The sequence below is a fragment of the Schistocerca gregaria genome, chromosome 8 (assembly GCF_023897955.1).
Source record: "Schistocerca gregaria isolate iqSchGreg1 chromosome 8, iqSchGreg1.2, whole genome shotgun sequence".
Classification (NCBI taxonomy): Eukaryota; Metazoa; Arthropoda; class Insecta; order Orthoptera; family Acrididae; genus Schistocerca; species Schistocerca gregaria.
The window spans coordinates 452,954,351-452,967,228 of record NC_064927.1 but is presented as its reverse complement, the minus strand read 5'-3'; the positions used below and the strand labels follow the sequence as shown (position 1 = coordinate 452,967,228).

The 12,878-nt window shown below is 46.3% G+C and overlaps 1 protein-coding gene across 5 annotated transcripts in view; it reads left to right on the top strand.

The window, feature by feature from the left end:
- The window catches only part of LOC126284062 (RNA-binding protein 26), a 223,834-nt gene that overhangs the window by 101,844 nt on the left and 109,112 nt on the right, over nt 1-12,878 (top strand). For all 5 annotated transcript variants that reach the window (XM_049982659.1, XM_049982655.1, XM_049982656.1 and 2 more), the window contains exon 9: nt 936-1,183. In XM_049982659.1, coding sequence (XP_049838616.1) covers nt 936-1,183 — 248 coding nt within the window. The remainder of the gene's footprint in view (nt 1-935; nt 1,184-12,878) is intronic.

Sequence of the window (12,878 nt, the reverse complement as noted above, 5' to 3'; positions counted from 1 at the left end):
GTGCACTCTCGCTGATGGTCTAACCGATGTAATGTGGAGATAGTCGTACTTTGATAACAGTGCAAGCACCACAAATGTAATTTCCTGATTTTTCTAATTAGCATGCATGTACATGTCTTTCTCTTATAGGGTTTGTCATGTAGCTTCCATGAAGCTGAATATTTGGGAGTTCAGCAGTGAATTATTTTCTTACAGTTCACAAAGTCTATTTTCATACTAATTTTCCACAAAGCTGTGTGTGGTGTTTACTTAATTTGCAATTGTTACAACTCTTGTATGTATAACATACTTTCGTGTGATAAATGAAAAAAAAAAATTATTTTTTACGGAATTCTTCAACTCGTTTTATTTAACATGTGTCTCGACGTTATAGTATGGCGTAAGAAGTGCAGTGAGTCAGTGTGTACACTTAAGATGAGTGGTCAGCTTACTTTTGCTTCACTTGCCATTATTACTTTGCAAAGGTATTTGTGCTGCATGGCATTATAAAGAAACTGTGAAAGGGCTACATGTTAATGAAGCTGTTTTGACTACTCAGGTATTGGGCATTTGTGAATACTGAGGTGTGCAGAATTCTTAAATGTCCTACATTAGTGACAGCTGCGTATCATAATGTGCATCTCTGTTGCACCATTCTATAAGTCACCTGACACCATTATACAAATGTGGCTGAAAGTGAAAATTGAAGCATTTTCTTAGTAAATGAGGTAGCTCTTGATATTTACCTTTATGTTTAAACTGCTGTGGCAGACAAATTACAGTGTATCTATAAAATAATATTTCTCCACAGTGTCTCTGTGTTTGATATGAGGCTGATTAATTTAGAAGCTGAATTATCATCACTGTCATTTAGAATTTTTTATCTGCAATTCACACTTTGTATCACAAACTTCTCTTAGCTGTTTGTTGTGGTACTATATAAGATGTATTTTAAGGTATGCGTGGCGGTACAGTTCGCGGAGCTGTAAACCGTTCCGTGGCATACAACCCGCAACCTCAGCGGGAGCTGATCAGTGTGCCGGTGACAGATGAGGTGGGACAGCAGGAACAGCCACAGACGCAGCAACAACAGCAGCAGCCACAGCAGCAGCAGCAGCAGCAGCAGCAGCAGCAGCATCCGGAGCAGCAGCAAGCTTACCAGGCTGCACACTATGGCAAGAGGAATGTCACTCCAGTGGATCAGGTCAGTAGCCAACTGAGATGAAATGCAGCATCAGTTTACAGATGAGAGTCCCATGCTGCAGTTGCAATTTACTTGTGACTGATTTGGCAATCAATGTGCACTACACCCTTGGTGAGGTCATCTGCTTTAAAAGTTTTGAGCCATGCACTTGTTTATTGTTTGGCTACGGCAAAATACAAAATCTATTAAATTCCATCACCTGTGACGGGCTCTCACATGGTGTCACCACATCTTCTAAACACAATTGGTGGTATTTCAATAGCTTTGTTGTTGATCCAGTGCTGACAATTTTGGTGCTTATTTGCACTGTAAATTTACTGTAAATCCCGCCAGTGGAAAATGGCACTAATGTCATTATTATTTTGGTACCTGGGCACAGCAAGTGGTCTGACAGTTGGATGGCAGGAGGGTGGGGGAGGGGGAAACTGCATTGTCGACACATAGCAGTTGGGTGAGAGAATTCCAATTTAAATCCAAATCCCTCTTCTGGAACATTATGCCTTGGTACTTTGAAGTAGAAAAATATTTCTAGAAGTCAGTAAATTAGCATTTACCTCTCTGAAACTAAGCATAGGGAATTTGTGGGGGGAAACAAGAGAAAGCAAAGAGAATTTGTGGGGGGAGAAAAGAGAGAGGATCAGTCCTGAAAGGCAAGAGAGAATTGGCTGCGGTAGGCAGGCTAGAATGCCGTCAAATAGAGTCAACATGTGAGATTTTGAAACTTGGAACTGTGTGGAGTGGACGATAGAGATTATGGGGAACATACACATGTGTAGACATTGACACATTTGCAAAAGAACTGTAAAACAGATAACTTAGGAAAGTTATTGTTAAATGTATGGAATAAATTACTTCTGGTGTATGTTGAACTGCAGATATCTTTATTTTCTGGTCTGAGGTTTTTTTACGACTCCAGTTGTGGTTTGTAAAACCAAAGCTTCATAGTTATAGGTGCAATATTGACACACACAATAATAGTTGTTTCTGTTTTGCATGTCGGTATTCTGGGTTCTGTGGGTTTATTTATCAGTTGTAATTTTTATTTGTAGTTCACTGTTGCTATTTGAGTTTACATTTTGTCATTTGGAGATAGTGAGTGGAGCTGTGGACACTAGAAAATGGAGTGCCAAGTGGCAAAATTGTACCATTTTTGATTTATTCTTCTGTTTGAGTTCAGTAGACGGGTGCCTACAGTAGAGGTAGCCAGAAACATTTGCCCCATGTATGTGGATAATGTCATTGAACAGAGTACAGGAAGAAAATGGTTTTCTCGCTTTGAGGAGGATCATTTTGACAATAGTGACTCTTCAAATTCAGGAAGACCATTGGCATTTGATGAAGGTCATTTAAATGCGTTAATCCACAATGATCCATGTCAGAGTACTTGAGAACTGGCAAATGTGATGAACTGTGATCATTCAACCATCTTGCAACATCTGCTTGCAATGGGTAAGATTCAAAAATTGGTGTATGGGTACCACATTTGCTGAGCTAAAATCATAAAAAAATTGGTGGGTAGCCGTATGTTCACCTCCTGTTTGCTCGTCATCAGTGGGCTTGTGAACAACACAGACCATTTCTACCTTGTTTCATTACTGGTGACAAGAAATCATGTCTTTATGCTAAAAAAGTAAGGAAAAGAAAGAAATGGTTTGACCAAGCAAAGCATCACCTCACCCTCCAAAGACCTGCATGCACCTACAAAAAATAATGCTATTCGTCTGATCGAACAGTGACGCTGTGGTGTACTACAAATTGCTTCCCCAAGGTGTAACCATCACTGCTGAAATTTATTGTAAACAACGGAGATGCCGTGCAGATGCAACTAAAGAACAACGACCAGGAAGAGACTGTGTTAAGTCATGCAACTCCACATAATGTACGCTTGCATTCTGCTAGACTGACAAGAAACACTATATGGAAGTTGGCTTGGGAAGCCATTCCGCACCTATCTTATTCATCTGATCTTGTGCCCACAGATTTTCACCTTTTCTGCTCTTTATCGAACAACTTACAAGTAACTTCCTTTCCAGATGAAAATGCACTCTGAACATGGCTTGACGACTTCTTCACCTGAAGTCCATTTGATTCTGGAAGTCGTGGAATTGAAAAATTACTCCAGTGTTGGCAGACCGATGAAAATAGTGAAGGAGAATATACTATTCATGACTAACATCTTATTAAACTTATGGAAAAATGCTGCCAACTTGTGTACCAACCCACACTATTCCTACTCAATGGTTTTATCCATCTTCATAAGTATGTGCCTATAGTTAATAGCAGTGGTGGAATACAGGTCATTGATGTTATGCTGTCAGTTAAAACTTATTCCACATGATGGTACCTCTTGCCAGTCAAGAGAATACTTTCTTGGTTGATTCTAAATTTGTCTCAAGAGTCTAGTGATGGTGGTATAACACACTTTTCATGCCGTTTTCTTTTTATTTACTGTAGTCCGATCCATGATCAATAGCAGTTCGTGCATGTTGAGTCATGAACGGGGATTGCTTGTTGATGATTCCAAGACACAGCTCCGGTATGCGCACGCGTGTGCTTTCTGCTTAAAGAAAGCTTGTATGCTGCAAAGCATGTCTCTCACTTTACTTATCCAGAATTTATCACTTACCACCACAGTCAGCGATGATAACTCGCAACAAATGGAATCGAAATTCACTAAACAACTCGCTACGATCACGGTTAACGCTAGCATTAGCTATGGAATTTACAGCAGAGCGCTCAGAACATACTGGCTATTCATCGGCTGTCAGAACGTACGTGGCGCAGGTGCGCAGAACAAGCCTGAACTTGACCGCCATCGTTCATGACTCCAACTATACTGAGTGATCTGTCATAATGATAAAAAGGAGTATATTGTCACATTCTATAGTGGAAAAGCTCTTTCAGAGATACGACAGCTTTAGTGACAGCTCAGGAAGTATGCTAGATGTGTATGATGAGGAACGATAGTGGCACAGATTCATAATCGTGTCGTGACAGTATGACACTGCAGTAGTTGCTACAGTATGCTTTTGCACATATTCGTTGATCTTGACATCACTTTAGGGTACTGGTAACTTTGGCATTAATATGCCACTGATGGTGCAAAACAATAGCTGATCAAGTAAACTTATATGTGCATTAGTTCATGATTTTTTGTCCCAATTGAGTAGCAAGATTGAATTTCGCAGCTGGAAGGACACAACAGGGGATGAAGTGAATACTGTGCTTGGAATGTTCATCTTTAAGGGTACTCTGTGGACCCCAGGACACAAAACTGTACTTTCCAAGGAAGAAATAACTTGACACGGTACACTTTAGGAAATGAATTAATGAAATACAGGTTTAAACTTATGTTTGAATGCCTCTACTTTGCAGACAATACCTAGGAGCTGGAAACAAAACAGTTTGAAGAACAACTGATTATGGAATAGCTGGGAACACATTCAGATCCATTTATAGATCACAAAGGGATGTTAATATAGATGAATCTCTGGAAAAGACGTCTTGTAAGCAAGCAATTTATTCCTTTGAAAGTAGCAGATTTGGCATAAATTTTTTGAAAATTGTGGTAAAGTTGTGCTGTAGAGTAGCACTCATCCTGAGTACAAACCACCTTGTCAAATTGTTTTGGAGCCACATACGATTTGCTCAGAAATGGGTACTGTATTTACACTGACAGTTGGTGTACTAGTCGCAGATTCTGTTGGCAAACTAACAAATAAGAGTGCAGATGTATTTGGAACAGTGTGGCAAGACAGAACGGAGTTCCCTGAATTCACAAAAAACTGCAGAAGGGAGAATATGTAACAGCATGAAGAACTAAGCAGATGTTGATGGAATGGAAGGCCAAGAAAGTTGATGTAACGGTTGGCATGTTCTGCTGCATCATATTTGTATAACTTAATTCAAAGAATGGTGTTATGTGTTGTTTCCAGTTATTACAGTAGTATGGGAAGTGCGACAGGAATGGTTCCCAAATGGCCCACAGCAGATTGTAAAAATATATCAGAAGCATTTTCACCATTTGTTGGACATGTACACGCACGCATGTGCACCCCCCCTCTACCCCTCCCCCTCTACCCCTCCCCCTCTACCCCTCCCCCTCTACCCCTCCCCCTCTACCCCTCCCCCTCTACCCCTCCCCCTCTACCCCTCCCCCTCTACCCCTCCCCCTCTACCCCTCCCCCCTCAACCCCTCCCCCCTCAAACCCTCCCCCTGCAACCCCTCCCCCTGCAACCCCTACCCCCTCAACCCCTCCCCCCTCAACCCCTCCCCCCTCAACCCCTCCCCCCTCAACCCCTCCCCCCTCAACCCCTCCCCCCTCAACCCCTCCCCCCTCAACCCCTCCCCCCTCAACCCCTCCCCCCTCAACCCCTCCCCCCTCAACCCCTCCCCCCTCAACCCCTCCCCCCTCAACCCCTCCCCCCCTCAACCCCTCCCCCCTCAACCCCTCCCCCCTCAACCCCTCCCCCGTCAACCCCTCCCCCGTCAACCCCTCCCCCGTCAACCCCTCCCCCGTCAACCCCTCCCCCGTCAACCCCTCCCCCGTCAACCCCTCCCCCGTCAACCCCTCCCCCGTCAACCCCTCCCCCGTCAACCCCTCCCCCCTCAACCCCTCCCCCCTCAACCCCTCCCCCCTCAACCCCTCCCCCCTCAACCCCTCCCCCCTCAACCCCTCCCCCCTCAACCCCTCCCCCCTCAACCCCTCCCCCCTCAACCCCTCCCCCCTCAAACCCTCCCCCCCCAACCCCTCTACCCCTCAACCCCTCTACCCCTCCCCCCCTCTACCCCTCCCCCCTCTACCCCTCTACCCCTCCCCCCTCAACCCCTCCCCCCTCAACCCCTCACCCCTCAACCCCTCTACCCCTCAACCCCTCTACCCCTCCCCCCCTCTAACCCCTGCCCCCCTCAACCCCTGCCCCCCTCAACCCCTGCCCCCCTCAACCCCTGCCCCCCTCAACCCCTGCCCCCCTCAACCCCTGCCCCCCTCAACCCCTGCCCCCCTCAACCCCTGCCCCCCTCAACCCCTGCCCCCCTCAACCCCTGCCCCCCTCAACCCCTGCCCCCCTCAACCCCTGCCCCCCTCAACCCCTGCCCCCCTCAACCCCTGCCCCCCTCAACCCCTGCCCCCCTCAACCCCTGCCCCCCTCAACCCCTGCCCCCCTCAACCCCTGCCCCCCTCAACCCCTGCCCCCCTCAACCCCTGCCCCCCTCAACCCCTGCCCCCCTCAACCCCTGCCCCCCTCAACCCCTGCCCCCCTCTACCCCTGCCCCCCTCTACCCCTGCCCCCCTCTACCCCTGCCCCCCTCTACCCCTGCCCCCCTCTACCCCTGCCCCCCTCTACCCCTGCCCCCCTCTACCCCTGCCCCCCTCTACCCCTGCCCCCCTCTACCCCTGCCCCCCTCTACCCCTCTACCCCTCCCCCCTCTCCACTGTTCAGAAAAGAATGCACAAACAATGACAAGTGAAGGCTAGTAGAAATTCTCACATCTTAGCAGAAGACCTGGCAGAGAACCCAAAAAAATTCTAATCCTTTGTAATGTTGCTAAGCAGGTCTAAGGCTTTCATTCAGTCAGTTGTTAACCAATCTGGTGTGGCAGTTTAAAATAGCAAAATGAAAGCTAAAGTTTTAAATTTCACGTTCCGGAAGTCGTTCATGCAGGAGAACCATACAAACACGTCGTCGTCTGAGCATTGGACAGACTCCCATATGGACGACATAGAAACAAGCGTACCTAGTGTAGAGAAGCAACTTAAAGATTTGAAAACAAGTAAATCACCAGGTCCAGGTGGAATCCCAGGTTGATTTTACAAAGAGTACTCTATGCCATTGGCCCCTTACCTAGCCTGCATATATTGTGAATCTCTCATCCAGCACAAAGTCCCAAGTAACTGGAAAGTCGTGCAAGTGACTCCAGTATATAAGAAGGGTAAAAGAATGGATCTAAAAAATTACAAACCAGTAATTTTAACTTTGGTTTGCTGCCAAATGTATTCTCAGTTAGAATAGATTAAACTTTCTTGACACTTAGAAGCTTACATTCATGAATCAGCTTGGTTTTAGAAACCATCACTCATACGAAACTCAGCTTGCCCTTTTCACACATGATATACTGTGAAGTATGGATGAAGTGCAACAGATGGTTTTCATACTTTTAGATTTCTAGAAAGCACTTGACACAGTGTCCCATTACGGGCTGTTAACAAACGTACAAGCATATGGCATAAGTTCACTGATATGTAAGTAGCTCGAAGAATTCTTAAATAATAGAACCCAGTACAATGTACTTGACAGCAAGTATTCATTACAGACAAGGGTATTGTCAGGAGTGCCCCGGGGAAGTGTGAGAGGACCTCTGTTGTCCTCTGTACACGTAAACAATTTTGTAGACAGTGTGGGCAGCAATATGCGGTTGTTTGCTGATGATGCTGTGGTGTACAGTAAGGTGCCAAAGTTGAGGGAGTGTAGGAAGATAAAAGATGAATATATTAAAAACAAAGATTCCAAGACTTACCAAGCGGGAAAGCGCCGGTAGATAGGCACAATGAATAAAACACACGAACACACACACAGAATTTCGAGCTTTCGCAACCGGCGGCTGCTTCGTCAGGAAAGAGGGAAGGAAAAGGAAAGATGAAAGGATGTGGGTTTTAAGGGAGAGGGTAAGGAGTCATTCCAATCCCGGGAGTGGAAAGACGACAGGTATATACACGCGCGCGCCCACACACACACACACACACACACACACACACACACACACACACACACACACACACACACACATATCCATCCATACATACACAGACACAAGCAGACATATTTAAAGGCAAAGAGTAAGGGCAGAGATGTAAGTTGAGGCGGAAGTGTGGAGGCAAAGATGTTGAAAGACAGGTGAGGTATGAGTGGCGGCAACTTGAAATTAGCGGAGATTGAGGCCTGGAGGATAACGAGAAGAGAGGATATATTGAAGGGCAAGTTCCCATCTCCGGAGTTCGGATAGGTTGGTGTTGGTAGGAAGTATCCAGATAACTCGGACGGTGTAACACTGTGCCAAGAAGTGCTAGCTGTGCACCAAGGCATGTTTAGCCACAGGGTGATCCTCATTACCAACAAACACTGTCTGCCTGTGTCTATTCATGCGAATGGACAGTTTGTTGCTGGTCATTCCCACATAGAAAGCGTCACAGTGTAGGCAGGTCAGTTGGTAAATCACATGGGTGCTTTCACACGTGGCTCTGCCTTTGATCGTGTACACCTTCCGGGTTACAGGACTGGAGTAGGTGGTGGTGGGAGGGTGCATAGGACAGGTTTTACACCAGGGGCGGTTGCAAGGGTAGGAGCCAGAGGGTAGGGAAGGTGGTTTGGGGATTTCATAGGGATGAACCAAGAGGTTACGAAGGTTAGGTGGACGGCGGAAAGACACTCTTGGTGGAGTGGGGAGGATTTCGTGAAGGATGGATCTCATTTCGGGGCAGGATTTTAGGAAGTCGCATCCCTGCTGGAGAGCCACATTCAGAGTCTGGTCCAGTCCCGGGAAGTATCCTGTCACAAGTGGGGCACTTTTGGGGTTCTTCTGTGAGAGGTTCTGGGTTTGAGGGGATGAGGAAGTGGCTCTGGTTATCTGCTTCTGTACCAGGTTGGGAGGGTAGTTGCGGGATGCGAAAGCTGTTTTCAGGTTGTTGGTGTAATGGTCCAGGGATTCCAGACTGGAGCAGATTCGTTTCCCACGAAGGCCTAGGCTGTAGGGAAGGGACCGTTTGATATGGAATGGGTGGCAGCTGTCATAATGGAGGTACAGTTGCTTGTTGGTGGGTTTGATGTGGGTGGATGTGTGAAGCTGGCCATTGGACAGATGGAGGTCAACGTCAAGGAAAGTGGCTTGGGATTTGGAGTAGGACCAGGTGAATCTGATGGAACCAAAGGAGTTGAGGTTGGAGAGGAAATTCTGGAGTTGTTCTTCACTGTGAGTCCAGATCATGTTATCAATAAATCTGTAGCAAACTTTGGGTTGGCAGGCTTGGGTAACCAAGAAGGCTTCCTCTAAGCGAGCCATAAATAGGTTGGCATACGAGGGGGCCATCCTGGTACCCATGGGTGTTCCCTTTAATTGTTGGTATGTCTGGCCTTCAAAAGTGAATAAATTGTGCGTCAGGATGAAGCTGGCTAAGGTGACGAGGAAAGAGGTTTTAGGTAGGGTGGCAGGTGATCGGCGTGAAAGGAAGTGCTCCATTGCAGCGAGGCCCTGGACGTGCGGGATATTTGTGTATAGGGAAGTGGCATCAATGGTTACAAGGATGGTTTCCGGGGGGTAACAGACTGGGTACGGATTCGAGGCGTTCAAGAAAGTGGTTGGTGTCTTTGAAGGTTGGAAGACTGCATATAATGGGTTGAAGGTGTTGATCTACGTAGACAGAGATACGTTCTGTGGGGGCTTGGTAACCAGCTACAATGGGGCGGCCAGGATGTTTGGGTTTGTGAATTTTAGGAAGTAGGTAGAAGGTAGGAGTGCGAGGTGTCGGTGGAGTCAGGAGTTTGATGGAGTCAGGTGAAAGGTTTTGTATATGTATGGATGGATGTGTGTGTGTGTGTGGGGGGGGGGGGGGGGGGCGCGAGTATATACCTATCCTTTTTTCCCTCTAAGGTAAGTCTTTCCGCTCCCGGGATTGGAATGACTCCTTACCCTCTCCCTTAAAACCCACATCCTTTCATCTTTCCTTTTCCTTCCCTCTTTTCTGACGAAGCAGCCGCCAGTTGCGAAAGCTCGAAATTTTGTGTGTGTGTGTGTGTGTGTGTGTGTGTGTGTGTGTGTGTGTTGTTTTATTGTGCCTGTCTACCGGCTCTTTCCCGCTTGGTAAGTCTTGGAATCTTTGTATTTAATATATTTTTGCCATGTGGAGGTTTCTTTCTATTTTATTTATATCATTAATTTGAACCCAACAATTACGTTTGTTATTGTCTCTGTTGCATTTCGAAATCTTTTCTATCCTCTTACTTTCTCTTTTTGTTTGTACAAGGAGTTCCACTTTGTATTCATCTTCCCCTTTTTTCCGTAATCTACCATACATTTTATCCTGCCTAATTATAATAATACGTAATTTACTTCCAAACCATAACCTAATAACTTTAAACGCTTTCAACATTACCGCTGATATAAAATCCACTGTTACAAGTTTACAAACATTTCGTGTAAACTCTTGAATACTATTTCACAGCTTCAGTTCCTTTCACCCATTAAACAACCATCTCAGCTATTTCCAACAACTTTCGTTTTATTTCCATTCCCCGTTTTTCCCACATAACCGATCATTTTTTAGCAGCTTCCCACAGGTTTAAACGTTATTATTTCTTCGTCAAACAATATTTAGCCTCATTTTCATAACCTGCCAGTACATAACCAGTCCTTTTGAATACATTTACACGCATTTTTTTCGAAATTTTCCTGAATTTCCCCACCCTTTTAACGTGTTTTGGAGACAACACAATTAGCTAACCTTTGCACCCATTGTTGCTCACCAACCTAAGTTCAGCACAGGATCAACTTAGCTCATCTCAAACCAACACTTTTTTCGACTTTTTTTCACACCTTTGTCTCTCCCTATATATATATATATATAAACACACAAACACACACCACAAAATTACGAGCTTTCGCAACTGGCAGTTGCTTCATCAGGAAGGAAGGAAGGAGAGGGAAAAATGAAAGGGTGTGGGTTTTAAGGGAGAGGGTAAGGAGTCATTCCAATCCCGGGAACACGCGATCTAGTGTAAAAAAAAGGACAGGTGTACACTCGCGCACACACACACACACATATCCATCCGCACATACACAGACACAAGCAGACATATTTAAAGGCAAAGAGTTAAGGGCAGAGATGTCAGTCGAGGCGGAAGTACAGAGGCAAAGAAGTTGTTGAAAGACAGGTGAGGTATGAGCGGCGGGCAACTTGAAATTAGCGGAGGTTGAGGCCTGGCGGATATCGAGAAGAGAGGATATACTGAAGGGCGAGTCCCATCTCCGGAGTTCGGATAGGTTGGTGTTGGTGGGAAGTATCCAGATAACTCGGACGGTGTAACACTGTGCCAAGATGTGCTGGCCGTGCATCAAGGCATGTTTAGCCACAGGGTGATCCTCATTACCAACAAACACTGTCTGCCTGTGTCCATTCATGCGAATGGACAGTTTGTTGCTGGTCATTCCCACATAGAAAGCATCACAGTGCAGGCAGGTCAGTTGCTAGATCACATGGGTGCTTTCACATGTGGCTCTCCCTTTGATTGTGTACACCTTCCGGGTTACAGGACTGGAGTAGGTGGTGGTGGGAGGGTGCATAGGACAGGTTTTACACCGGGGGCGGTTGCAAGGGGTAGGAGCCAGAGGGTAGGGGAGGTGGTTTGGGGATTTCATAGGGATGAACCAAGAGGTTACGAAGGTTAGGTGGACGGCGGAAAGACACTCTTGGTGGAGTGGGGAGGATTTCATGAAGGATGGATCTCATTTCGGGGCAGGATTTTAGGAAGTCGTATCCCTGCTGGAGAGCCACATTCAAGGTCTGATCCAGTCCCGGGAAAGTATTCTGTTACAAGTGGGGCACTTTTGGGGTTCTTCTGTGAGAGGTTCTGGGTTTGAGGGGATGAGGAAGTGGCTCTGGTTATCTGCTTCTGTACCAGGTTGGGAGGGTAGTTGCGGGATGCGAAAGCTGTTTTCAGGTTGTTGGTGTAATGGTCGAGGGATTCAGGACTGGGAGCAATTCGTTTGCCACGAAGGCCTAGGCTGTAGGGAAGGAGGACCGTTTGATATGGAATGGTGGCAGCTGTCAAAGTGGAGGTACTGTTGCTTGTTGGTGGGTTTGATGTGGACGGATGTGTGCAGCTGGCCATTGGACAGATGGAGGTCAACATCTAGGAAAGTGGCATGGGATTTGGAGTAGGACCAGGTGAATCTGATGGAACCAAAGGAGTTGAGGTTGGAGAGGAAATTCTGGAGTTGTTCTTCACTGTGAGTCCAGATCATGAGATGTCATCAATAAATCTGTACCAAACTTTGGGTTGGCAGGCTTGGGTAACCAAGAAGGCTTCCTCTAAGCGAGCCATAAATAGGTTGGCATACGAGGGGGCCATCCTGGTACCCATGCTGTTCCCTTTAATTGTTGGTATGTCTGGCCTTCAAAAGTGAAGAAGTTGTGGGTCAGGATGAAGCTGGCTAAGGTGACGAGGAAAGAGTGTTTTAGGTAGGGTGGCAGGTGATCGGCGTGAAAGGGAAGAAACACGCGATTAGTGTTTGGACGTGCGGGATATTTGTGTATAGGGAAGTGGCATCAATGGTTACCAGGATGGTTTCTGGGGGTAACAGACTGGGTACGGATTCCAGGCGTTCGAGAAAGTGGTTGGTGTCTTTGATGAAGGATGGGAGACTGCATGTAATGGGTTGAAGGTGTTGATCTACGTAGGCAGAGATACGTTCTGTGGGGGCTTGGTAACCAGCTACAATGGGGCGGCCAGGATGTTTGGGTTTGTGAATTTTAGGAAGTAGGTAGAAGGTATATATATATATTAACTTTAACCTCATGTTACCCTTTCCACCTTCTAATACCATGTCAACCTCACAACATCCCTACAACGACCCCATTAAATTTTATTTACATTCCCTCAGCAAACATGCCTTCACCCTAGCCAGATTACGCTCCCATATTTT